The sequence below is a fragment of the Toxotes jaculatrix genome, chromosome 22, assembly GCF_017976425.1.
Source record: "Toxotes jaculatrix isolate fToxJac2 chromosome 22, fToxJac2.pri, whole genome shotgun sequence".
NCBI lineage: Eukaryota > Metazoa > Chordata > Actinopteri > Toxotidae > Toxotes > Toxotes jaculatrix.
The window spans coordinates 4658238-4685867 of NC_054415.1; the positions used below are offsets into that span (position 1 = coordinate 4658238).

The following is a 27630-nucleotide window of genomic DNA, read 5'->3' on the forward strand; positions in this document are numbered from 1 at the left end:
TGCTTATAGTTGTAGTTATGTATCTGTACCAAATTTCAGGTGTGGTCAGACCGAAGGATCAGGACATTTCACACAGTGTCCAGCCCCAATAATCACAGAAAGATTTCTTTGGTAAACAGAAAGTGGACTCTAATATAATCAGTGTCGCTCCTGTTTCCATGTTGGCCTGCAGGAGACGGAGGCTGGACTCCATCAGCCTCAGTGACAATCACAGGGAGAGGCAAGAAGTGGAGTTGTCCAACCTTTGAAGAATGCAGTAGTGTGTGTTTGTGTGTGTTTTGTGTGTTTGAGTGTTGTGAATCCGGGGTGTGTGCGTCCGTTCCAACACTTTTCCAGCTGCAGGAACATTTCCATTGTCAGGCACTAATCTGTAGTGACTTTCAGCCCCTCTGCCCTTGTCCTTGTGTCCACAGGGAATCTTTGTGAGGAGAACAGAGCTGGAATGTCAGGGGCCTCAGCAGAGGACCTTGACTTTGACCTCTTTTTTTTGTTTTATTTTGTGGCCTGCGCATGCAGAGTAGTAAATCTGCAGATATTACCTCGTCTGTAAATCATAGATCCAGGAAATAAAGGATTAAAATAAACTGTCAGAACTGGTGTAACTGTAAAATGGACTCTTTGCCCGAAACCCAGGCTGTAGTTTCTGTGATATCTCTTTTCCACTGTGAACAAGTGGAAGAATAAATCAAACACACACACACACCCCTCTTTTTCTGTGTGCGTAAGGTTAGCGTAATTCAATATTGCGTGCACAGACGACAGAGTGGAAAGAAAGCAAGTTAAGTACAAGATTGTTTGTTATCTGGGGCACGTTTGGCTCAGGAGGATTTGGTTACTGTCTTCTGTCTTTGGGCAGACATGCTGGGAATCAGCAGCCCAGGAGAGAGGATGAAAAAAAAAAAAAAAAAAAAAAAAAAACGTGTACAAATTGCAGCTTCACTGAATCACTAAAAGTGCTGATCAAGCATCGGTTCTGGCTAAATATTGTGCTATTGTTGCCAAGTGCACGATTTTTAGAAGTTGGGCAGCAACATTGAGAGCGTGATAGTGAGCTTTTAGCCCACACATCCAACACAATGCTTAGCAGCCAGCCTCACTGAGTCACAGAGGAACGATAGCTGAAATCACATGATGGCGGCTTAGATTGCTTGCTGTCAGTTATTGGTAAAGAGAAAAAGGACAAAGTCTAAAATAGTAAATGTTTGACGGTCGTCTGTGGTGGTCAAATAAAACTAAATGTGCAATAAAACCCACAATAATGTCATAGCTTTCATGTGTAAAGCTGAATGGTTAAAGATGAGCTGTGTTGCTGGCTGTTTCTGCCTCCAGAGTCCAGCTGTGATAAACATCCCATGCTTTTTGCTCATTTCCTCAAGTGCTTATAAAAACCTGCTGTGGTATTGTTGTCTCTGTGGGACCCAAACTACCTTTCCACTGAAGGCAGCCACAGTAAATACTGCGAAATGCCTTAGATTTAATTGGTCTTAAATGAATCAAACACAACAGCAACGCTGAAAAGGAAACCATAACTATTACTATTTCCTGATGTTTAATAGACCAAACAATTGTTTTCTCAACTAACTGTATTCAGTTAATCAGATTAATCAATGTGTGCAGCCTTAGTCGTCAGGGTGCATATTTTTAATATTCTGCACACAGTAGTGAGGTCTGTGAGGAGCGGAGACATTGAAAAATTAATCTGCATTTCTCAGAAAGAAACGGGACTTTTCATTGCTTTGCCACAAATGATTTTCCAGTCGCCTCTGTTGTGCTGGCTCTCGCACACACACACCGATATCTCAGAAGTGCCTGCGTGGCTAGGTACCACAAGGGGTAAGTGGAAACCATGTGTTATGTAATTTAGATGATTGACCACAGATGCCCCAGATTTAGACCAATCAAGCCGTGCAGTCTTCATCAGGGAGCCAACTGTTGCGTCTGCTGCTGCTTCCAGGCAGTCGGCGAACAAGTTCACGAACGCTGGCGTCAGGGTCAGAACCTAAGCTTATAACCGGTGGCTGAGCCCTCCGACAGTCGGTAGCCACATCAGCCTCTGTCCGACGTCTTTGCCGTAATCAGGACCATGTAGGCCCTGGCCGCCTGCCACTGCTGAAGCAGCAGACACAGCACCTGATTTATTGCACCAATTTGGCCCAAATAAGCCGACACAGTCCATTACACCACTGCCATTAGAGCAACGATTGATCGAATTAAGTTGCCACAAAATGAGGGTGGCTGGGCATCCACAAACACGTCAAAAATCACTGAAGGAATGACGTGAAGGGCAAGTCTGGGTCACTTTATCTTTGGTAAATGTGTGTCTTTGTGGGCCGAGGCAGGTGTTCTGAGCCATTGTGCGTGAGCCATTCTTCACCTCGCCTGTGTTTCAATGGGCACAGGTTGTTGTGCAAATGTTGTGGCTTCCAGCTAATGTTGGTTTAGATCTGTCGCCATGTAAATCTCATCAGGCAAGGATCACCCTGAGTCAACACGACAAGCCTCGAGCTCAGAAACCGACCCCCCCCCCCCCCCCCACACACACACACACACACACCATCCACCCACTGCCTTGCACACAACTGAGACCTTGTGGAGAGATTACACAGACTAAAACATACGCAGTGATGGCTGGTGATATCATGCACGGTCTCCAAAATAAAGTTAAAGTGCCCTTGGTTTAACTTTGGTAGCAAACAGAAGATTTAATTTTTTCCACGTAGTGTAGTTTTTTGTTTTTAGTAAGCCATGAGGTCGTGGTGTCCCACCCCACCCCTAGGAGTATGCAGCCTCAGCCTCATGTCCTCAGCTATCGCTTGTGTACACATCACCAGACATACACATACAGTTTTAGACACACACACTCACACACACACTGATGTGAGACTGCCCCTGAACATTGCCCTCTCTCTGTATCCCTGTATGAATATTCATATCATTTGCATACTAGTTGCATGTTTCCTCTGGCACGTTGAAGGTCAGAACAGAGAGATAAACACAGCTGAATCACATTTTAGCTGAAGAATGTGTGTGTATTTGTGTGGGGTTTCACATTTCTCCTTTTCTTGTAACCTCGCCATCACAGTTCAGATTTGGCTTGTCGCTGCATCGCTGTATTACTTAAATTTTTCCTGATACAGTATTCAAAGTTTGTGGCTGCCACTCTTCATATTTATATCCTCCCCCGCCCTCCGCAGGAGCTGTCTGAAGCCCAGGACCTCGACCGGTTGGGAGAGCAGGCGACAGACGGAACGACCAGACTGACGGACATCTGCAGTGGAACAGCGGGCAGCAGCATGGCGTCCATAGCGGAATACTATGCTGGCAAGTGCGTCCTAATCACAGGAGCCACCGGCTTCATGGGAAAAGTGCTGGTGGAGAAGCTGCTGAGGTCATGCCCTGAGGTCAAAGCCCTCTACATCCTGGTCAGACCCAAAGCCGGGCAGTCCATGCAGCAGAGAGTCAGCGACATGATGAAGTGCAAGGTAAGAGCTGAAAGTGCCCTTGAGCCTACTGTTTGATTTCATATGTACCACCTACTGTGGTGCATCCTGAAGTCAGCAACGGAACCGATCCTGATCGGATCAGATGAGATTGTGTTAAACCATTACAGCAGCATGTTGGATGTTTTGACTAGTGGGCTGTTCAGTCAAATCACCATTTGGAACCAGGGATCCCCCAGGCGTTGTGGCTGTAAGTATGTTTACAGAGCGATAGAAATTTGCTTGCGAATTACAGCAGCAGCTGCCGTTGCTATGGTGACACGAACTTAATGACCCCAGAAGAGTCCGGCAGTTCATCTTTTGAGCTTCAAAACAGAGACGCGCAAAGAGTCGAACTGAGTCTGAGCAGGAGGAGAAGGTGAGAAAGAGGAGGATGGATAATGAAAACAGGAAGGTTTTATTTAGGACAGAGAGGAGGTGAGGAAAGGACGGGGATCCAGAGAGAGATCAGAGAAAGGTGGGAAGGAAGGAGACGGAGGAGACAGAAACAGAGGGAGGTAAAGAGCGGGAGGGGGCGTACCAAATATGTGGTGTCAGCTGTATCAGGCCGAGCAGCAAAGCATGACTCAACAAAAACCTCCAAACTACGTTGGACTGAATGAGGACCGAAGGATTGGCGTACTGATGTGCTCAGAAACAGCTGCTGCGTGCTCGTGCCTCTGCTCTGTTTGGCTGTTGTTGGCCTCAAACTGTCAGTACACCTAAGAAAATCACACTCTCTCTGTATTTCCCTCTCTTTTTATCCGTCTCCCTCTAATAGCATCTATTTTTACTGCTCTCATTGAACTTTGGTGCTGTATTCATTATTCCGCTCACTGCTGTGATAGCAGTGGAGCAGCAGTTTGAGAATTCGTCTCTTAATTTAGCCTTACAGAGGTTTTTTTGTTTTGGTTTGTTTTGCCTTTTCTTTTATTTCTCCCTCAGTCTGCCAAGGTGAGCGCGATGCATCGGCCATCCAGAATCCACAGGATAACTCTCACTGTGTAATTAGTTCACTCTGATACAACCGTAAGTGTAGAAGTGTCAGTTAACAACACCCTGTAACTGCTGCACTGCAGAAATAGGGAGAGTGGGCGACAGAGAAAGGATTATTTAGTTATAGATTTATATAAATTATATATATATATATAAACCAACAACATGGTAACCTGGATTAGTTGAGCCATGTTTTAATGTTTGAGAATCAGGACCCAGATCAGGCCGAGAGGTATTCTGTGCAGCCCTGTGTCACACTACAGTGCCACATAGATTAAAAAAAACGTAATAATAAAAAAATCAATGAGCCTGAAAATTTCAGAACTCATGTTGCGCATCAGTTAACTTCTATTCAAGTATTTAACCCACTTCATATTCACTGATATTGACATAGAATTTATCTTCTGCCAGTGTTTGCAGTATTTCCCCCCCGCAACAATTTTCCATTGGATTTGGCATCACTCTAATAGTGTCCGCTATCAGGACACTGCTTGATGCTCTGCCAAGTACAGACTCACTCATGCTCGGGCCCCATTCACAAGTGATGTCATTAAATTTCCACGACCAAGCCTCAAGTGCCCATTGGTATTCATGCGAGTCCTCGGGTCAGTATTATTCTATTCAGAATGGGGATAATTCATGAAGGAGAGCGGTGGTTTTGTCTCTCGAGTAGCCTCTCCTCTCATCCTTCAAGCCAGGCCAGTATCTCTCTTACCACCTGTTGCTAGGTAACAGCCAAGAGATCTATCCCATGGTGTTTTTCAAAGGATGCAATCAGGGGATCTGCCCCGAGCAGGAAAAGGACAAACCGATAGGAATCTCATTGTCTGTGTGCATCTCCACTGCACTGACTTTGACATTTAAGCTGTGTCTGTCTGTCTGTGCGGAGGCTACTTTGCTTCAGTGGAAATGTTTAGACGCCTGCAGCCCTGGCTGCGGTGCCAGGCACTGCATGGCATGTCAGGCACTTGATACAAGTAGGCCTCTGGGTGCAAAGGGCTTATCTCCTGCTCTGGGGCATGCTTTTCCCACCCACCAGTGGGCCGTTGATCCCAGTAACAGTCTTCTCATCAGTCCTCTCATCTCTCAGCCTGTGCAGCATCCTCGTACTGCAGGACCGGCTCTGTAGGAGTGAGGGATGGGCTCAGATGTCGGCCGGAGATAGGTGGGAGGTGGAATGCTTTGGGTGGGAAGCGGGAGCTTGTGGAATTTTACCTACAAGGCAGGATCCTGGACAGGGGGAGGTTTATACTGTTTTACTGTAGAATGGCTGTTTATCTGTTCTTACAGGGATCAGTGGGGCAGCTGGAATGCAGATGACTCAAAATGATGCTGAATTTTGAGTATTTGTACACGATAATTAGCAACATCTGAAGGCTCTTGAATGAAGAATGAACCGTTCTCTCTCAAATAAAGTAAAAACCAACATTTGAAAGTATTAAACCAAACCAAAAAGGCCATTGGGTGTGAATCAAAAACTCTCAGCAGATACTTTCCACCGTGTGCCGTCTCCTCACAACATTCCCCGGTTAAACAAAGCCTGCGTCTCTTACTTTGTATTTCTAACGCACTGCTGCTGGTTGCCAGTCCGTGAATTTGGCCAAGTGTTTGCTCACCATATTTGCTCAAACATGTCGTCTAATGGGCCGGAGTGGAGCAGAGCAGGCGAGATGCTGAACAAGTCTTTTATTGAGCAGATGTTGTGTCGTTGCTCTGGCAAATAAGAGTCGGCTCCACTTTTCACTGCAGTGTTTCTGATCCCTTTGGTTTCATTAATCCCCATTTCGAAAGACATGAGACTGCAGCTTGTGTGTGCATGGTAGTGTTAAATGTAGCTATGGACAATTTTTACACAATGCCTTTCTTTATTATTATTTATAATTATTTATTTGCACACACGTCACAAAAAGGCAAAACATGGATAATAAATTAAACTGGTAATTCTAGTAGTGTAGTAGTTCTTGGTGTGGTTCTTGGTGTCTGTCCTTCCTCTTCCGTCTGTCCGCACAGTGTCAACACTCCTTCAGCTGATTCATGGTCTGCTTAAACTCTTGGAACAGAGAGATGGCTGGTGATTGCTGTGTTTTAACCATAGACTGACCCACGTCATCAAGATCCTGGATCAGATCTACAAAGAGCTTCATACCTTAAATACCAGAGCTCAGCTGAAGCCACGTCACGGTGGTGTTGCTTCCGATGCTAAACAAAATAAGCCACACCCAGATGTTCTATGTTCATGGAATTAAAATATGAGGGCGTGTTTCAATGAGGGCCCATTATCTCCCTCATTAAATGATCGAAAACCTGGGAACTTTATGCTTCCAGTGTAACAACACTACCGATTAACCTTAAATTGTCTCTCTTCCAGAAACGAATGGCGTCTGCATCTTGATTGAAATGCAGATATTCATCTTCAAGTTGAGCAATGTCCCCTCCCTGCGAGAGATCATGCATGTTTCTAGGAAGCTAATTCAGCTGCTGAATTATTGATAGTGGTGCATTTTAGATACACATGAATGCACAGTAACACACTGTACATGGAGGCTTATGTATGTACGAGCACAGTTGCCCTCACCCACCTCCTAATTCACTCTGTCTCTGACTCTTTCTGCGGTTCTCGCAGCTAAACAAGCAGTTCAGAGGTAAATCCTGAGCTGAAAACAGCCCCCCCTCCTCTCACAGTGTTATAGACCACATAGATTTATGGGTTCGCGGAGGATGTTTGTTCCACAATCTGACGCTCGCTCGGTGCAGCGAGCTGCAGCCCCCTGCTCTGTGGTTTCCAGTCCTTTGCCCATTATCGCACTCTGATCCAACATAACTACATCGTTGTATTGATTTCCTCTTGTTTGCATCCAGAGCCAGGTGAACTTTCAAGATTTATTGATTCCTACTGGCCCTAACAGGCAGCTCTGTGTTTCCACTTGTGGAGTTGATGAAATTGCTGCCTGAATTGTTAATGCCAGCTGTCAGTGCAGATGCACCTGAAGCATCTACCTCTCAATCCTGAAGCAAGAACAGATGGGGCAGCATGTCTAAGGCGCATCAAGCTGTGGTAAAACAGCAGCTTTTAGGGGATGAGAGCGAGCAGGGTGACTTGGGGCATTTGCTGCGTCGAGTACCGCTCTGAGGCAGCGACTCTAAGGGGAGAGGTTGTGGCCGCCAGCCTGGCACACTGTAAATCCTTTGCTGCTCATCTGTGGTTGGTTGTCATGTGATACAGCCGAGGCAAGCAGACTGAGAGGCAACCGGTAGCCCTGCAACTCCTCCCCAGAGAGAGGGGCAAGCGGGAACCAATGCTTTTGCGTATAATTAGGCTGCAAATTAACTTCAGTTTATGAAACAAATTAGCACATTAAAACGTCGCCGGTGGAGTCATTAAGGCAGCGCAGACAGGCTGTGTGAGCACTCAGTTCTTCTTGGGGGTGTTTTAGTCCAGCCCAGACTCTCCACAGCATGTGGAGAAGGCTCTCTGAGATGCAATATAAGGGTTTTAACCACAAAAAGTATGCCATTACCATGAAATGTAACCTGCTTCATTATATATTTGACTCTTCATATCAGTAAAAACGGAGATAATTTTTGTAGGAGGGCAACAGTACCGGGCCAGCAACGGAGCCTTGGGGAACACCAAATGGAAATTTCAATAAAGCTTGACCAAACGTAAAGGGCAGGGCAACTTTAAAGGGCCCTTTTTTCTTTTGGCATTTTGGAATTGGTTTAACTTTAAAGGATGGTCAACACTGGAGAGCATAGGAAGTCTTAGCGAAGTATAAAATGTGGTTCTAGATTTCCCTGTCTTTGCATTACTACTTGGCCTTTAGTTGATAGTGTTTGTGTGTATGTGGATGTCATTGATCAGGTCGACATGATTTGAAATCCTGAAAAAGTGGCTGAAGTTTGGTGGAAGCGTCCGGATCAGGTGGCAGGACAGATGAGAAGCTGCTCTCCATATCAGAGAGGATCGTGTTCATCAAGATTACAACCTGCCGCAGCTCTGTCTTCAGATAAACTCTGAAAACAAGCTGATACAGAAAATCAGCCTGTTTCCATTGTGCTGCCTCTGAGACATTTTTTTTTTCTTGTCTGAACAACAAAGGGTTCACACAGTAGCTGGTGGGTGGACGGCAAGATTTGCTTGGTACAGTACCACATTTCTGTGTGGCTGCACTGCACCTTGGGGTCTTATGTTATCCTCGCCGCTGCTCAGCTCTGTTCAGAAGGGCCTGATTTACATTTATCAGAGGAACTGCTAACAGTTAAGGGCCTGCCAATCGTCTTCCACCCCCGACATTTGGGGGTTGAGAAGCTATCGACTCAGGCACAAAGGCCTGAGTCAGACTTTGGTCTCAGAAAGGAGGACTTCACTCGGACCTGGCTGCTGTGAGACTTAACGCTGTAAAGATTTGATTTGAAAGCAAAAATATCGACCTGGTAACTTCCCAGAACAACATGGCATCAGGCAGGCCTCTTAGCATTATCCTCAAAGAAGCACATTGCTGATTCTACCTTTCTGTCTCAGCTGATTCCTTGTTGTATTTAATGAGAGCACAAAGGCCTTCAGCACACACCGTAAACTCAGTCTTATTTCTGTCCATTTGCTCTTGGAGGGTTATAAAATTGTCCTTGGCTCAGCATGATGCCACTGTCTGAATGACTGGCATGCGATGCCACTGACACACCGAATCCACACAAGCCCCCAGAAACACTGCATCTGCTGTCGCCGTAAACCTTATTATTCTGCTCATATCGATCCTTTCAGTTGAGTTGTGTACGGTGATAGCCCAGAGCCAGACACGAGAAAACCCTCCGTTTTTCCATTAGTTTGCTTTGATGAGCTTTCCTCCTCAATCCTTGATCACTCCCCTAAGCTCTTAAGAAGCTGTGTGATTTAGAGTTGAAAGAGCTGAATAAAGATAAAGCCCACATGGTCTCTTTTAAGTGGACGGCTCGTGAAATGTTACGCTATTTGCAGACGAGAGTTTGCCTCAAGATAAAGCAGAACACTTCATCCCATGTGCAAACAAAGTTTTGTGATTTAAATTTACCTCATTCCCCTAAGGTTTTCTTGGCATTCACCTGGGCATTTTAAAGCTAATTAGTATTAAATCAATGTTTTTAAAACAGCTCAACAGGTCATTTCTAGCTCCAGCCGTGAGGGATTTTTTCCTCAGGAGCAGTGCTGAAATACGTAGTGACAGAGGCTGCTTAGATCTGTTTTCATGCCACTGGGAGGCTTTGGGGGAGACGAGGACAGGGACGGATTGAAGGCAAGGTAAAGAGAAGTGGAGCTGAACCCTTTTTCTCCTTAATATTCCGAGACCCCCGGGGGTTAGACACGTCTGTCCTTCTTCACAGCTTCACTTCTGACTTCTCCTGAGGCTTAGCACTGTATCCAAAGCATGGGGCCCTGTCTTTTTGACAGACAGTAAAGAGAACCTGGCCTAATGGTTTAACCACCTCCTCCACCCTGTGTGCGGTTTTGTGTTAAACGCCCATCGTCGACAGTGCTGGGGGAGTTTTGGTCATTGTAATGTCTTTCGGAAAAACTCATTTTCCCCCCTCTTTTGTCAGTAATCCCACTCACATCCTATTATTTGACTAATTTAGACGTTGCATGTCAGGAAATGGAGGTCAGCGCTGAGGGTGCAGCAGTTAATTGCTTCTGTCTGACACACTTTGGCAAACCTTCCCTGGCTACAGTAAATTTTCCGGCCTGTTCGCCTGCGATTGGTGGTCGTCCTGCTTACTCAGCCAACGCGAGGAGGTGCAGACAGAAGCTGCTTTTCTCTTTAAGCTTGAGAGAGACCTCATGAGCCGAGAGCCTTCAGCTGAGGCCACCAGCCTGTCAGAGAAGTTACGCTACACCTGTGAAAGTGTGAAGAGCGAGGCGATCATTAGCTGTGTCCTTTTGTGACCCTGACATATATGAGGACCTCCTCCAACAGAGTGGGCAGAGATGACATTTGGCACCATAAATATTTTAGACCGTGCGAAAACAAGAAAACACTTTCCTGTTGCTTTCCTCGCCAGTTTCTCAGAACTTTTGTGCCTCTTCTGTTTTTTTTTTTTTTGCTCTTTCTCTCACTGTCATCACTTTGGTCCAGGGGAAAGGTCCACGTGAAGGGGACTTTGAAAAGAGTGGAGACCAGTTAAAGGGCAGTTGGTGAGAAGAGAGGCTGTTTAAATGGCGTCTCAGGTTGCTGGGCTGAAAGGAAAGTGCCATTAGTGTTGGGTTTCTGTGAAAGTCCACAGAGCGGATGCTTCGATCACTCTTGATGGGAGATTTATCTCTGTTTTGAAAGTGGCAGTGTCCAGTGCAGAGAAAGGACAGATGGTTCCCACATGTAGAAGCCACCTTTACAAGCAAAACAAAGGAAAACCACTGAGGAGAACTGACTGTGAAGGTGACCTCGATCATAGCTTGTTCAGGGACATGACTTTGTTTGACTGACTGGAAGATATACTACCAAAGCACTTGTGGTTACACAGCAGTAATGGCTGTGCTGATGTTTTCCCCTCGCAGAGCGTTGAGGAAACGCAAACTGGTGGACCATTGTCTTCCTGTACAAGGCAGTTTGCTCATTGGTGCCCGTGGGTCGGAGAAGGGTAGAGTGGTAAATGCGAGCGGTGGAAGGCTGGCACAAGACCACTTATCATCCAAAAGAGCCTTTTAGAAAACAGCCCCACAATCCCACAATGCCATTCTCTGCCTGCGTCCACAACAAAGAGCCTTCTGACGGCCACATTCTACAGCCTCATTCACCCCTCTGACCCTTTGGATGCACTTTCTCCATTCTGGGTCTTTCTATAGTTTAACTTTGGTTGGTTAACAGTTATGCTACTATTTTTGTATATGAGCAGTAGTAAGTTGTGAAGTGAAATGTAAAAAAAAAAAAAGTCTACAGTAAGTGATAGCACTGTGTATAAAGAATGAGAGGTGTGTTTCTGTGTGCAACAGTGAGCGCAGCTTTGCTCGACCTGCAGTTGCAGTGGTGATAAGAGTGAAGTGAGCAGCTGGGAGAGAAATGAGAAACCACTCACTCAGAGCTGCACGTGTAGCCCCACGGAGAAAAAGTCTGCGGGCGACAGGGCGGATAGTTTCAAGATTCTGGCCGTTAGTAACTCTGGATTTGCTTTGTGTTGAATTACTTTAGTCTGCATGGACAAATATGATGATATACCTTTGCATAACCTTAGTTTGTACTATATGTTTACAGTGGATAAAACAGGATGTGCTTAAAATGACCTTGCCTTGTCACCTGCTAAAAATATTTACAAGATTAGTATTTGACTCCACGCACGTGAGAAAAAGTTTAATTGAACGGCCGATGTGTTTTAAGCTATGTTCTCCATCACATACCAGCTAGTTTGCAGGTTTGTTAGCAGTTTGCATACAATATAGACACGTTTCTGCTTTTTGGTTTAAAAAATGGAATAAATAAAACCGCCACATTTTGCATGTGGACCACACCTATAAATTGCTAAATGGCTGCTATTGAGTAAATGCTTCTTAACTTCCCTTATTTTGTACTTGCTGGGAACGACGTTGGACGACGACGTGAGGCTTTCGAAACCACAACGGCTCCTGAGTGACACTTCTCTCCTCACAGATATTATACAAAACGTTTCAGGAAACCGAGGGAACAGTGCAATGCTGGTTGTATTACAGTGAAAAGATAACAGGACAGTGTCAATAATGCCTGCCAGTACCAAGAGTATCTGACGAAATCATCACCCAGTTTGAACTAAAGAGCACTTTCTCTTAAGCTTAAAAAAAAGGGGGGGGGGCACAGCGTATTGTGGTTAATACTTCCTCCTCAGTCAAACCAATTCTTCTCATCTCAGTAATGAGGAGGTTCCTCTCAAAGCTGTGTTGAATTTCAAAAGTGGTTTTGGTCTCAGCAGCACTTTCTAACCTCTACCACACGATCAAACTGACATGTGACTGACATGGAGCATTTGTGAAAACGACGTTTTTGCTATTTTGGGATTCTTAAGACATGTGCATCCACCTGGTTGATCGCCAGAAGACCTTGGCAGTGACATCCCAGATTCTTTCTTTTAACTGACAGTGTAGACGGTGTCACACTGTACTTTCACCCGACGTATCCCTGACAGATACGGTATGTGACACATAAGCGCCGGGGCTATAAGTAGAGCTCAGTTTAAAGACTTCCACAGCACACCACCCCTAAAGGTTCCCCAGATTATGGGCCACTGCCAAAATCTGGGTGGTATGTGTTTGCTGCCAGGCTCCACACCCTAAAGAGGAAGTTGAACTGAGGTCATAGCATGACATCAACAGCTCAATGAATCATACAGTAAACGGGGGAACAGTCTGTGCAGTAAAACACATGCCGATTTGGTATTTTTGGAAAGATTGTTGTGAGAGAGAGCTGCACACTGAATCTCTGCCTCTGCCGCTGCCGCTCTCTGCAGACTGTAGGCCCCTGTTACTGCCAGCTGTTGGCCTAGAGCAGAGGGGAGGGGGAAACACTATTATTTTTGCATTACATAATAATAACAGTGCTTCACTATCATGCAGAAAATATTGCATGCATCCCCCTCCCCCAGTTGGAACACGGTTCTGTGTTATGACTCTGCACACTGTACATCAGGACCCGTGCCTAATATGGGCAGCGTGGTGTATTTGGAGGAGAGAGGAATAGGCTAACAAAGCAGGAGACTTGATGGGGATACAGAACATGAATATAAACAGCTGTTTGAAGCTGTTTAATTCAACGTCTCTCCTCTTCAGCAAGAGTGCTCTGCCTCCTAGGACAGCTGACACACATATACACAGAGTGGCACACACTTTGATGCCAATCCCTTCACTTCCCCTTTCACTCGCCCTCTTTCTCTTCTTCTCATGCCATCTCTTACCATCTATCTGTAAAATGTCTTTGTGCACAGCTGCCACACTGCCAGAGATGTCAGCCATGCTGGCACAAAAGCGGCACCGCTCCCTGCGACTCCTGATTGGGACTGCACAGGAAAAAAAAGAGTGACGCAATACGACATCCGACTGACTTTCTCCTCTGCCTCCGGTTTGCGTCTCCCAACACAACACCGCGGTTTCGTGTGTAGCCCTTGCCGGGGCTCTGATGCGGTGCTCAGAGCTCAGCAGGGTGCACCGCGGTGTCACGCAGCAAGGGCTGAGTGAGACATGAGCTGGTAAATCTAGACGAGAGTTCATTTAATCCCCCTCCATGTTGGAATGTCTGCAGCCGTCAGTGAGCAAACAGCAGTGTAAACAGGTGGAATAATATCACACGGGCGGGGCTTTGTGTTGGGCTCCACGTGTTTCATTGTGAACTGAATACGTAGAGCATGAGTGTATAGTATATACTTGTCATCAGGGAGGCAGTTGTAAGGAGTTGCTGAGCTTTAATTTCCAATGCTCAAACATTTGTCTTTTACTGAGAAAAATGCCAAATATTGACCCTTTTTTTTTCTCCTCTTTTTGGAGTCGTCGCCTTCAGCTCTGGAAACTTTGTACAGATAACTCATTTGAATTACTGTCAAAAGTTTAAAGTTGCCCTCAGGTTAAACTAAACACATGTTCAGTCTTACCTTATTGGATAAATGTTTGGTATGTTCACACTTGCAGGCAGAGCATTCGTCAGTGAGGAGAGTAGCTCTCTAGGATTACTCACTGACCTGTGACTGTGTGTGTCTGTGTGTGTCAGTGTGTGTGTGTTGTGTTCAGAGGTAATTTATCCGAGGACACACCTCAGTCTGATTCACGGCACTGACGGATGTCGACAGTCTTTGGTCCACGGCCGCAGCATTTCTTCTGCACTACATGTGCAGCCCAGCCCCTCAGTCACACCTGCAGCCAAAGTAGGCCTCGTAAAAAAAAAGTGCAAATATTGACTCAGTCCTATTTTCCTTTAGTTGAATGAATAAAAATGCAGCTGATTAGCTGAGAGTCAGGTCATTTATTGACTTATTGTCTTGGCTTCGAGGTCAAGACGAGCTAGATGGTGTTTAAACTTGTGCTGGAGGTCTCTTTGTTCTTCTGTCCCTAAAGCACATTTTTATTTACTATCATGCTTCCAAATGCGGGGTTTTTCAGTGGCTACTAACAAGGGACATTTTGGACAATGTGGGACTGCTTTATGGCAGTTCATGAATTTTGCATCAGTGTGATATAGTAATTTTATTTTTGCAGTTTTTTTAATTTGCTGGATTTTATTATTTTATCAGTGAATTGTATAATTTATAGTAAAATATCAAATAAAAAATGACCATCAGCCCATAGTGATGACTTGACAACAATGAAACAAGCAAATAGGCACATGTATGTGACTGAAAAAGCCACATAGGACAGTGTATTTACTAAGTATTTAATTTTCCACACTACAACCAGTTATTAATAGCTGTCATTGTGGACATGTGGTGGTCAAAGTGTCCTTGAAGGGGAAGGTCACACCTTGTCATTACTGCATAGTGTCTCTGATGAGGCACTCGGGCAGTGGCAGAGACACAGCTGCTGAATGATCCTCCTGTCTGTCCTTTCTCATGATGTCCATGGTTAGTGTTACTGTTTTCATAAAACAGGACTCGCTCTACAGATCTGGAACATCTGGTGGTGATAGGAAAACTTTACTGGGACATATGGATGATTTTTGCCAGAAGGGATTGTGCAAAGGAAACACATTTGCTGCGTTTGCTGACTTGGATCATTCGCACTCCTTGTCATGCCATTTGTGTTTAGCTTCAGTGAGTTTTTATAGTTGATCTTCCCTCCAGCTCTTTAAATCGGCCACATCGTTTACGGTCTTGCGTTACTTGACTTCTCCTGATGAGTAAGTGTAAAAGTAATTTTTCTGTTTGTGTTGTGTTTCCTGTTGGTAGCTTTTCGACCGCGTGCGGGAGGACAACCCCGACTTCCACCAGAAGATCATCCCTATCAGCAGCGAGCTGATGCAGCCGGGCCTGGCCATCAGCCCAGAGGATGTGGAGAAGCTCACCGCCTGCATCAACATCGTCTTCCACTGCGCTGCCACCATCCGTTTCGACGAGCCACTCAAGTGAGGATCACAATGCATGAACACAGACACTCTCATCTACACCTCACCGTCCCTCTATCAGAGACACAAAACATACTCACTGAACCACCTCTGCTTTCTGTCTGCATCTTCTGAAAACATTTTGAAAATCGTTTTGTTTACAAACTCTGAGCTGCTTGAAGCTTTTTTTTTTTTTTTCACTGAACCAGATAATTGACCAAAGACAGCTTCACATTATTGTTGGGTAAATGTTCCTTTTAGCGTGAGCTTCCTGTTGTGAGACGTCACCCCAGAGGATATACAGCTCACTGAACAGGCTGCACTGTTTCATTGATCCAAAGTAAAGAGGAAGCAGAAGCATTTCTACAGCAGGATGAGGATGTGGAAAAATCAACTGCTTGTAAAAACGTAAAGTCACCTGCAGTACAGTGTGTCAAACTGTGTGTCTGATGCTAATTAGCTCATGATAAACTAAAATTGTGCACGGTAAACATTATTTCTGCCTAACTTTGGCATTTTGACACTGTCACGCTGAGCATGTTGCTTTGCTAGCTTTGGATATTTTGATGAGGCCGTGCATGGACCTCACCACCTCAGTGAACTGAGCTGTGGTTGTTAACGCTGGTTTGAGGTCAGTATGTCGGAGCACCGCGTTGACACTGAGCTGACAGACAGCAGGAAAACGGTCTGTTTACACTGAGCTTAAGCCTGCAAGTTTAAAACTATATGCAAATATACAAACGTGTTGTGCTACTTCTTCTTTTTTCTCACAGTGTAAATATCCACACACTGGTGGTCCTTCATTGTGACCTGCCATGTGGCTGCACAGGAAAATTCTCTTTAAGCTGAATAAAAAAAATGACCACACTAGTTTTGTGTGGATCTACTGAGGGACATTGGACTCATTATCTCAGTATTACTTTTGTATTTATAGAGCAATTTTCAAGATACTCAAAGACGTTTTAGACAACTTGTTAAAAAAAAAAAAACTAAAAGCACATTAAAGCAACAAGGCAGCATTAGGACAGACAAACATTAAAAGCAGTTTATAAAAAGATCAGCTTTGAATAACTTCTAAAGATGAAAGGGGAAATATTTTCAGTGCTGTGCCACAATTTAGTGTGTGTGTCTGTGACTACAGCTTCAGGAATGTGACAACAGACAATAACAGGAAGCAGTTTTGATAATTTCGTAGCCAATAAGTACGGGACAGGAGGAGGAGGACGTGAAATTTGTTCACCATCAAGTGGAAGAAGGCCCAGAGAAGTGTGCTGAGGAGAAAATGTGTAGTGATATACGGTATGTTAAACATGTTGGTTAAAAAAATATATGTTGAGGAGATAAAAATGAAGAAGACGGTGGGTCTTTTTGAAGGCGGGGCGCCATTAGGTTTGAGTGACAGCTCAGTTGGGATGAAGCTGCTGCACTGCTCCCCACTCAGCTTTATATTGATCTGTCTCTCCCTGTCCCGCTGTGTGCTCTCTCTCTCTTTTGCTTCACTTTCCATCTTTCTGTCTCAGCGACCTTCACCTTCATCCAGCTTTCACACTCCTCTGTTCCCTCTTCCTCTTTCTTCCCTCCCATCTCGTGCCATCTCTCGTCAGCGGCCGGCAGCCTTGTAAGCAGAGCAGGGGCATAAATCACACGGCTCAGTCGTCTCTGTTTAAGGTTTGAGGCTCTGCGGGCTGACACCTCAGCTGGTCTTTATCCTCCACAGGTCTTTATCCACACTTAAAGGATCATTCCTGTTTATTAAAACGTGGATATTACTTTGATAGCTTTGGCACTCATTTCTGTCTTTAACATTTACATTACAGTCACTAAAGGAATCCCTGAAATCACAGTCGAACGGGGCAGGAAACACGAGAAGTCAGGCCATCAGACTTCTAAAGCTTCTAAAGAAACCCACAGTTTAGTTCAGCTTATCAGGGAAAAGCACAGGTGAACAGTAACATCTGGGAAATCTGAGAATTTCTGATGGGGAGGAAGTTACTAACATGATTGATTACGTATCAAGATATTTGCAGATTAATCATTTAATCGTTTCAGCTCTGGTTATTAGCATTTTGGGTGTGACCACTTTCAATTTTTTCTCCAGATAAAGTTGTTACGGTCACCGGTTCCCAGCTCCTTTTGGCTCATGTCTCTCTCTGTGTTCCCAGATTTAACTCATTAATTTAGTGTTTACAATTTTATCACAAGAAATGATGCCAAAACTACAAAAATAAGACCCAAGGTGTAAAAGTTCTAATAAAAAATATGCTTTAAGGCGGTCCCTTCAGATCAGAGCGATACACTTCTCTACTTTTTACCTCTGAATCATCATAATAGCACAAACAGATGGGTGATGAGTCAGCTGCGGGAAGGGGCACAGTGGTGCGTCCATCTTTTCCTGACTGTCCTGCAGGCGTGACACCCTGCATATGGTCCCAGAAGGCGGTGGGAAGATGACACGCCCGCACACGGAGCTCATCCTCGGATAACCACCTTCACCGCTTGTTCCTCACCGCTGCTAACGAGCTGGCACCACCCGACCACATCCGATTCATGCGGGTGGCCCCGTTGCCCACAGCACACCGACACGTCCTGTGCCTCACACATACACGCACACACCTCACGAGCACCACCCACACAGAGCCAGAGCAGCAGTATGTCTTGCAGCGTCTGGTTAAACTGACCCTCAGTTTTTCTTCCTGTCGCCTTGGGCAGAATGAACTGTGTTTGCTGTTGCTCCGCTCCTGCTGCAGAGTCGATACAGATCCACTGCTGAATGCAGAGGTTTACTAAGTGAAATGCATCTGTATATGTGTGTGTGGTTTATTGAGGGCCACAGAAAATGAGAACCATTGTTTTCTTAGTAAGATTTACATTTTTTTTCTCAATTCTTTTGGGAAACCATTGGAGTTAGAGTTTGCTTCCCTTCCCTCACCATAGTGTCAGTAGAGGGGTTTTTCATTCTGTTGTCATTTATTGATGCAGTTTATGGAGAAATTTGGAACGCTCGGTTTGTTTTGCTAATTCAAATCCGGCAGAATCGTCGAGCGAGTCGTGTGTATAGGTCAAAATCATAATTAAGCCCCAGACAGCTTTAATGGAAGACGCCTTCTGTCCTTACGCAGAGAAATATCCACACAAAAACTTCAGGAAGAGCAAAAGAACTGTCTTCCAGGATGGACAGGTGTAACATTGAGGTTGTATAGAGTTGAAATAGGGATTTCAGAACAGTTAATCATTCAGCTCTGTACTCTGTGACGAGCCAGAGAAGTGTGTGCTGAAGTGGTGGATGAGTGGTAGTATCAGCTGAAAACAGTGGAAATAATGATGAGACTAACACATTTATGAGAAGAGCAGATGTTTACTCTTTTTTTTTCTCTCCTCCTCTCTTGTTGTGTCTTGTCCTCTCTGCCTCCTCTGTGCGGTTTCGTGTCTCACCATCTCTTCGTGTCGTTCTGCTCCGGCTTATAATCATGTTCTGCAAATTCTTACTAGTCTGCAAATTCTCATTTGAATGAACCTCTCAGTCGTCAGCAAACACAAACGTTCTTGCATGCAAATGCTCAAACTGAGATATTACCAGTCGTGCAAATACGCACACACCCTCAAAGCCTTCTCCCTACACACACACACACAATATAATTTAATCTCAAGCACACACAAACCCTGCTCACACAGACTCACTTGCACACCCTTTCCTCCCCCGCACACGGACTCACACAGTTTAACACTTTATCCCCCTCCTCTCCGGCAGACACGCCCTGCAGCTGAATGTAATCGCCACGCAGCAGCTCCTCAGCCTGGCCCAGCAGATGCAGCACCTCGAGGCCTTCATTCACATCTCCACCGCCTATGCAAACTGCAACCGCAAGCACATCGATGAGGTCATCTACCCGCCGCCCGTCGAGCCCAAGAAGCTCATCGAGTCTCTTGAGTGAGTGGATGAGGGGCCCGTTTTGGGGCCTCGAGGGCATGGAATCGATTCTAGTTCAGTTGGATTCGTACGGCGTGGAACACGACGTATCTGGAAAGCAGATATAGTCAAAGGAGTCAAAGACTAGAAGCTTTTGTTGCTGTATTGAATTCATGTTTGTCTTGTTTAATTAAGAATGAAGTGGAAGTTCATGAAGAGTTTTTATCCCTGTCCAACCATTTGAAAGCAGCTTCTAAGGCTGAAATTTATTTCTCTCAGGACTTATTTATTATTTATCTTTTACATTACCATTTAACACCTTGTGTCTGTATCTAGTATTTCCTGGTGTGGACAGTCTGGCGCAACAGAAACTAATATGTATGCCCATATGCCATTATTGTTAATGATAATAATACATAAATGGGTCAAACAACAGTAGAAATACAAATATATTGATGACCTCAGTGCCATGCGTGCTTTATTTCTCTGACCGAGTATTGGCTTTCTGTCGTCAGGTGGATGGATGACAGCATTGTGCGAGACATCACGCCGCGGCTCATCGGCGACAGGCCCAACACCTACACCTACACCAAAGCCCTGGCCGAGTACGTGGTGCAGCAGGAGCAAGACAAGCTCAACATCGGCATCATCAGACCCTCCATAGTGGGAGCCAGCTGGCAGGAGCCTTTCTCTGTGAGTCCACCCGACGTTTTCCTCCTCTCCTCTCACACAGAGCTGAACCACTTTTACTTATTACGCTGCAGAAAATATGACTCTACCCTGACCTCAGTGTGGTATGAGCAGTGCTAATTCTAGCTGCTCATTGTGCTGCCTGTGGTAAATGTTAATCGTGAACGACCCGCTCACGATTTCTAGGTCCCTCGCTCATTACGTGTCCTCCTGTGACAGTAAAACGAATGGAAATAAGATATCGATCGATGTAATCCTGCACAGGTGAGTAAGGCTCCCCTGGGGGTTTTATCTTAAGTGAGGCCGGGATTAAAGCAAATTGGTTAATATCTTGGCCGAAGACCTGTGTGATTCATCCGAGTCGTCTTCAATCCACCCAAACAGCTGTTGGAGGGGATGGAGGTGTAGGGGTGGTGGTGAGAAACAAGACACCGGGGACGGAGACTGAATGTCACAGTAAGAGCGGGAAGCTGGAGAGTAGAGAGAGAAATTGCAGGTATATTCACATGGAAGCTCAGATTTTGCAAATTCCCTTTGCCCAACGTGACATCTTTAAACTTCGAGGAAGAACATTTTGCATTAAAGCCCGCTTTCTAGATTTTTCTAGAGCTTTCGTTGGCATCTCACAGTCCCCCGTCCAAAAAAAGCTTTTCTGCAGAGATGATGCTGCAAAAATAAGAATACCAGAAAAACAGAGGAAAGTCCTTGTTTATCTGGCAACAGGAAATGTAGGCCTTGTGTTTTGCGCACTGGGACTCTGACGGCAGTTCCTGGCTCCGTGCTCAGCCTTCAGTTGTAAGCTCGGCCTGGCAGCGACTCTTCAAAAGGCCTCACTCACGCTTGGCCATGCAATCGCCTTGGCAGCTCACGCCAGTAGGCGCAGTGAGTGAAGGGGGATGGGGGGCAGCTTATTTATATGTTTGTGTTCATGTGTGGTGTGTTTTACCACAACAGTATACATGCAAATTCTGTCGTTTTCTGTCTCTGTGTCTTCAGACGTCTTCCATTTCACCAGAACATGTGATGCAAAACATAAATTCAAAGATGTGTCTCCCTCTTCATCCTGGCATGAAGCCATCAACAGATTGTAGCGCTAAAAACACCTCTGGCGTCAGTGGCCTGTTCATCTTGTGCACTTTATCTGCACCAGAGCATATTATTAGACTCGGGACAAGAATCGGCCTTGACCGCATAATGGGTCTCAAGTCCCGCACGTTGGAATCTGCTGCAGTCTATAACCAGTGGTTTCATCCATTTTTAATGGAGTCTAATTGAAGTCGACAATCACTTCCACCCAGCTTCCCCTGTTCCCAGCACAGGAAGTAACATAAGCCCGAACAGCTGATTCAGCACACATACACAACCACATGCGTGTTGCTGTTGAGGGTCTAAAACCTGATGTCTTCCAAGTCTCAGTGGATCAACACACTTTTTCTGTTCTCTCTCCTCAGGGTTGGATCGACAACTTCAACGGGCCGAGTGGAGTCTTTATAGCTGTAAGTTTAAAAAAAAAAAAAAAAAAGTCACTCTTGAACACACAGACAAGTTTTAAAGTCTCATTAAGACGTGAAAGCGAACTGACGTTTTGTGCCGAATCAGGCTGGCAAGGGCATCCTGCGCACCATGAGGGCCAACAATGATGCAGTGGCTGACCTGATCCCTGTGGACGTGGTCATTAACCTCACCCTGGCTGCAGGCTGGTACACGGCTGTACACAGGTCAGTAAACAGACCCAGAGGTTTGTCCTGAAAGGTCTAAACCTGAGTCCTTACACTAAAAAAAAAAAAAAAAATTGACTGATAAATCCTTATCAGGTGAAATAATTATTTTTCAGATTAGACATTTTAAAGAAAATGTTTAGGATAGCTAAATATCAGCTTTTTTTTAAAAAATTTTCATTAAAAAAAAAATGCTCAAAATCCAATCAGAAGAGGCTGAGATATCAGTTTAGGTTTTCTAAAAAGAGTAAAAGGGGCCGTTCTTTTAATATCCTATTAGACCACAATAAAATACCACAGATTAAATTCAAAATATTATTTTTTCTGGTGGAAGTGGAGAATGTTTTTACCATGTTTTAAAGAAAAAAATGTTCTGCTGAACAGCAGAAACCTGTGATTAGTCAGTGTCTTTTACTAAACACAGTACTGTACTGCCTGAACATGGATCATCAATTTACCCAGGCAAATCGACAATGCCACATCAGGGTTTTCCCCAGAACCGTCTTACTCACTTCTTCATGGAATGGACTGGGTCATATTTTCCATGCTGGAGACAATGTGGGGAAAAAGTTTTCCTGACCACTCCCATATTAATGTAAAACAAAAGAATACTGCAGATGCTGAGATAGACCACAAGGAAATGCCTAAAACGCTTCGTTAGAGACCCAAAATACAATCAGGTTTACAAAATATTGGAAGAAACTACACATATCTCACAAATGTAATAATGTACATAAATGCTATTGGGTTGTGTGTGTTTTAAAGTGTAATGTACCTGACAACTTGTACTTATTTTCAGAAGGAAAACAGAAAAACAGAAAAATAAAAGTTAAGTATTAACCCCTGCATTGGATAGTATGTTAAAAGTAGTATCCGTATCTTGTCAGGGCTCTTTAAAGGTCCGCACGTGTTTTCTCAGGCTAATTAGGATTTTCATTTATGATCAACCTTGTAGAACCCTTTGTTTCATAACCTACATAGTCTACCTGTTCAGTGCACTGTTACCAGAAAATGTGGATTAATATGTGTTTTTATCAGCGTCATTATGACCTTCCTCTCCCACGCCGTTGCAGACCTAAAACAGCTCTGGTGTACAACTGCACGACCGGCGGCATCAACCCGTTCCACTGGGGAGAGATTGGTACGTACACTGTTTGTGGTCTTGCTTAACGGTAACAGAAACCTGTCACTGCAGGCGGATATTTATGGAGCTGTTTTGTCTGCGCCTGCTGGCATCCCACCGTATTGTTGTCCCTGCTTCGTTTTCATCATCACAAATCAATACTCCAGTGTTGTGACATAATGTCCCAGTGATGTAGTTGAGTTGTGTTGTTTGTTGTCGGGGCTCTTGCGGACAGTGCCTGCCACCTGCTGGGAGGAAGCAAGAGATGGATTTAACACTTGCAGGGAATTAGTTGGGAGTGAGACACGTTTTCTCTATAATGAGGTGGTTCTGAGGAGAACTGGGAGGGAACAGCGTTTGATATATATTTTTGAAAAGCAAGGTTTCATCCATCAAACCAGGTTTTTGAACAAAGTACAACATATTTTTTTAGGAAATAACAGGGGTTTCAGTTTAACATCATCGGTCAAAAAAGTTTGCTTAAAGTTTGTTCTTGTTCAACCTATTTTTTTTTTTTTTTTTAGTGCTTTCTGTTGGGTTTTCCGATCTAGAAACATGTCTAACACATTTCCACATAACCCACACGAGTTAAAATGAACCAGATTAGCTCTTTGCCATTTTAATGCAGCATTGAATGGCTTCCTTTAAAGAAAATGCTTATTCACCAAAAGCACATGCTTATTGAATTTACAATTAATATCGTAAATTTTAATTATCCAAAAATATTCATGCAGCGTTGATATTAGTTTGTGTGAGTGATCAGAGCTTCTGTTTAGTTCTTATTTTAAGGTCTGGATCTGAGCGATGAAATTACACGTGAAGAGTGAAAACTCTCGTTGTTTCCCTCCCCGTGGTCGTCACATACAGTGGGATTAAAACATCTCTTTCCTCTCAGATTAGCAAACATGCTCCCTTTACCGAGGAAATTGCTACCAGATGGCTCCTACCGGGATTAGGTCTCATCAACTGCATCGCACTGTTATGAAAGACGAGCTGTGGACTCTAATCTGACTGCCCCAAATGAGAGCTAGGAATGAAGCTAATCTAAAAACAAGAGGATCAGAGGAGACCGAAAACAACAGAGAAAATGATGAGTTGAACATGAAATTAAAAACAGAGTAAAGGAAGAGGATTCAGTCCCTGGTCACTGGCAAAGCATTGTGGGTACTCTAGCCCAGTTTTTGTTTAAATCGCTGCTGTCCTGGACGTCTGAGGGGCAGGTCAAGGTTAGCGGCGATCCTCTCAACCAGGCTGCAAGGAGCTGGGCCACAGCTGGCTGTCACCTCGGATCTGGTCATCTCAGCCCCTGCAACCACTACATATCTGTTGCCATGGAAACAAACGGTGCAGGGCCTAGTTTGCGTGCTGTGTGTGATGTAATGTGTAGTCACATGGCTGCTCTCTGTATCTGTGGATGGCTGCTGCTGGATTCAGGGAGGAGGAGGGGGGGAGGGGGTGGCTATGCTGGCCAGTGGGGGAGATCAGAAAGCAGCCACACAATGATCTCCCCCACTGGCCAGCATAGGGAACTTACAGTATTGCAGCAGCCACTTTACATAAATCACAAAAACAATGAGGTAAGTAACAAAAAGAAAAAATTAAAGGCTAAATTAGAGACACACTGGGGCAAAAGCAAGACTCATTTTTAATACCCGATGTTCATTTTCTTTTCACCTTCATATCGGACAAGTCTTGCGTCTAATCCATCATCTCAACCATTCGTCTTTTGCAGAGCACCATGTGATGTCGTCCTTCAAGAGGAACCCGTTGGAGCAGGCTTTCCGCAGGCCCAACGCCAACATCACCTCCAACTACCTGATCAACCAGTACTGGATCCTGGTCAGCCACAAGTTCCCTGCCCTCATCTATGACCTCTTCCTGCGTCTCTCTGGACAGAAACCGCAGTAAGACCCACAGATGTCTGTTGCACTTCAAATCTGCTGAAGAGTTCGACAGTGTCATAACCTCTGACCCCCCTCCTCTCTGGCTTTAGGATGATGCGCATCTTTAATCGTCTGCACAAGGCCATCAGCCTGCTGGAGTATTTCAGCAGCCAGGACTGGGAGTGGAACTCTGAGAACATGAGCATGCTGATGAGCCAGCTAACACCTGAGGACAGGAAGGTGGGATTATCCATGTACATGCTGCCAGTTAGCACCAAATATTCTACCTGCTGCTTTATACTTTCACTAGGTTTCAGTGGGGAAATATTGTGCTTTTCACTGTACCAAATTTACGTGACAGCTATAGTTACCAACATTCATTTTTTTCTTATACAGAACATATAATCCGTCTTTAAAATATCACTAAAATATATTTTCTTCTATGATTTAAAACCTGATATGGCTGACAGACCAAAAACACTATGTATATAATGTACTGTAATGATATTAGGAAGCCCATTGCTCCATCTAGTGGGTGAAAGTGGAATTTTTTGCATTTATTTGGCCTTAGTATCAACCTATCTTTTTTTTTTTCCATCTCACAGACATTTAACTTTGATGTGCGTCAGCTGAACTGGCCTGAGTACATTGAGAACTACTGCATCGGCACTAAGAAGTACGTCCTGAACGAAGACATGTCTGACATTCCTGCTGCCAGACAGCATCTGAGGAAGTAAGTAATCAAGACAATGCATCCTAAGCACAGCATTAAAGAGTGCTCAGTCTGTCAGTCTGTGTATCAGATGAAAGGGATTTACTGTAAAGACACATATGTAGAATTGCACTATGTTTAATGGTTTATCATCGTCTCAGCATTTTTAAAACCTATACATTATTTTCCGTCTCATTCCGCCTCTCTCTTTCCTAATTTCCCAGACTGAGGAACATCCGCTACACCTTCAACACTCTGCTGGTCATTTTCATCTGGAGGGTGTTTATCGCCCGCTCCCAGATGGCCAGAAACATCTGGTACTTTGTGGTCAGCCTCTGTTTCAAGTTCCTCTCCTACTTCCGCGCATCCAGCACCTTAACCAACTGAGTCTTCCTCACCGCCTCAAGCCAGAGACAGCAGCCCCTCGTCTTTAGCTATCAGAAGGACAAAACATCTGAGACTCTGACCATCCACTGAGGACACTCCAAATCCTCCTTTAGTGTGGATTAGCAGGGCTCTCTGCGGGTGGGGGCTGCGGTTGAGTGAAGCACTCAGGTTGGGCGGGTAGGGGGGGGGGCGTCTACTAGCCATGAATTATTTGTTTAGTTTGGAAATCTGTCATCAGTACCTGCACTGTTCAGTCACCAAACCCCGTCCAAAAAAACAGTGTTGTCATTCGTTTTGATCCTACCATTTTCTTCTCAAAGTGGCCAATTATATATGCAACAATAAGCCTTTTGTGTGACTTCCACTTTCTTTTCCACGTCATTGTTTCCATCCTCTTGAATCTTGGTACATTGCCTTGCCTTGTGATGATTTTTTTTTTTTTCATACTTGAAATATGGCAGTGCTTCAGTGGAGGACAATTTCTATAAGATTATTTTGGTTCTCTGTTTGTACTGTGGGGATATCCAATTCCTCTCTTTCATACGCAGATGATTTGGATATCTGTACGTCTTGCATTACATGTATCTACTGCCTTTTTGACGATTACACACGACTGATGCTTACCTGTCTCAAGGCCAGTCCACAGATTACTGAGACTAGTATTAAAGCTAAAATCTGACCACACGAGACAACTGCATTACTACAGATATCGAAACACACAGATCTGCCATCTTTCCTGCTGTTGAGGTTGTCACTTATTTACTATCACAAATGGTAATGTCAGTATGTCTTTGAACATAAACCTTGTTTGTTTGAATGCTCATCCACTTTTTGCCTGTTTGTACAGCAGTTTGTACTGAAACTAAGTTTACTACTTTTACATCTTTATACTTGCGTCAAAGGCTAGTCTGATATATGTGGTAGACCTTGGCAGTGTATTATATATAAATAAGAGTAAATCAGAGTCAAGTTTATTTGTATAGCCCAATAGGAGATATTGTACAGTGTTTACTAACAGTTCCCAACCAGACCCACGGTTTCTAAGAAGACAAACTCTCCCAAAACCTTAGCAGAAGAGGGAGAAACCTTCAGAGAGAGTCCCCCTCCTTCTTAGATAGCTGGGGGTGAAATAGGAGGCACAGGTGGTAAAATTACAAATTAACATCAAGTAAGAAATGCCAGATACAATTGGATTATACTCGATTAAATTATAATAAGTCCAAAATGGCAAATCCAAGGAGTGGGTCCAGTATCAGTGCTTCACGTTATGTCCAAGGTAGCAGGTATGTGAGGTTAGGGGACCAAGCTTGGACCAGGCAGTTTGGTGGAGTAGGCCAACAGGTCACTTGAAAGACTGAAACCTCATTTTGTGCCTCTGGTGTTTTGGTTTTACATTCGAGTCACAGTGGTAATTATCATAATTGTGGAGAGATGTTTAAAAAACCCAGAAGATTATTTAACGACAATTTCTGCTATAAATGTAGCCTCCTTGATTGGGGGGGGGGGGGAAACAATGGCTACCACTGTGACTCGAGTGTAATGCTAAAACGTGAGAGCTGCAGAAGTTAAGAGAGCTTTTCAAATTCTGTTTTCCATTTCTGCCTCATCTTTGTCTGAGAAAAGAAGGATCTTTATCAACCAGCTTTTGACAACTAGTAAACAGGACAGAGCATGGAGCGGTGGAGCAGTCATTATTGCTGAGTGCAATATAGAGTTG

At 44.5% G+C, this 27630-nt stretch overlaps 1 protein-coding gene across 2 annotated transcripts in view; it reads left to right on the plus strand.

Moving 5' to 3' along the window:
• si:dkey-97m3.1 (fatty acyl-CoA reductase 1) overlaps positions 1–27418 on the plus strand; it is a 39976-nt gene extending 12558 nt beyond the window's left edge. Inside the window, exons 2-13 of one of the 2 annotated variants that reach the window (XM_041030014.1) lie at positions 3195–3482; positions 15339–15514; positions 19242–19421; positions 19916–20093; positions 21542–21586; positions 21690–21808; positions 22608–22637; positions 22882–22949; positions 24664–24835; positions 24925–25054; positions 25420–25547; positions 25751–27418. In XM_041030014.1, coding sequence (XP_040885948.1) covers positions 3195–3482; positions 15339–15514; positions 19242–19421; positions 19916–20093; positions 21542–21586; positions 21690–21808; positions 22608–22637; positions 22882–22949; positions 24664–24835; positions 24925–25054; positions 25420–25547; positions 25751–25913 — 1677 coding nt within the window. In that variant the 3' untranslated portion in view covers positions 25914–27418. The remainder of the gene's footprint in view (positions 1–3194; positions 3483–15338; positions 15515–19241; positions 19422–19915; positions 20094–21541; positions 21587–21689; positions 21809–22607; positions 22638–22881; positions 22950–24663; positions 24836–24924; positions 25055–25419; positions 25548–25750) is intronic. The other variant, XM_041030015.1, reaches the window with a different exon arrangement.
• Positions 27419–27630: the final 212 nt, after the last annotated feature.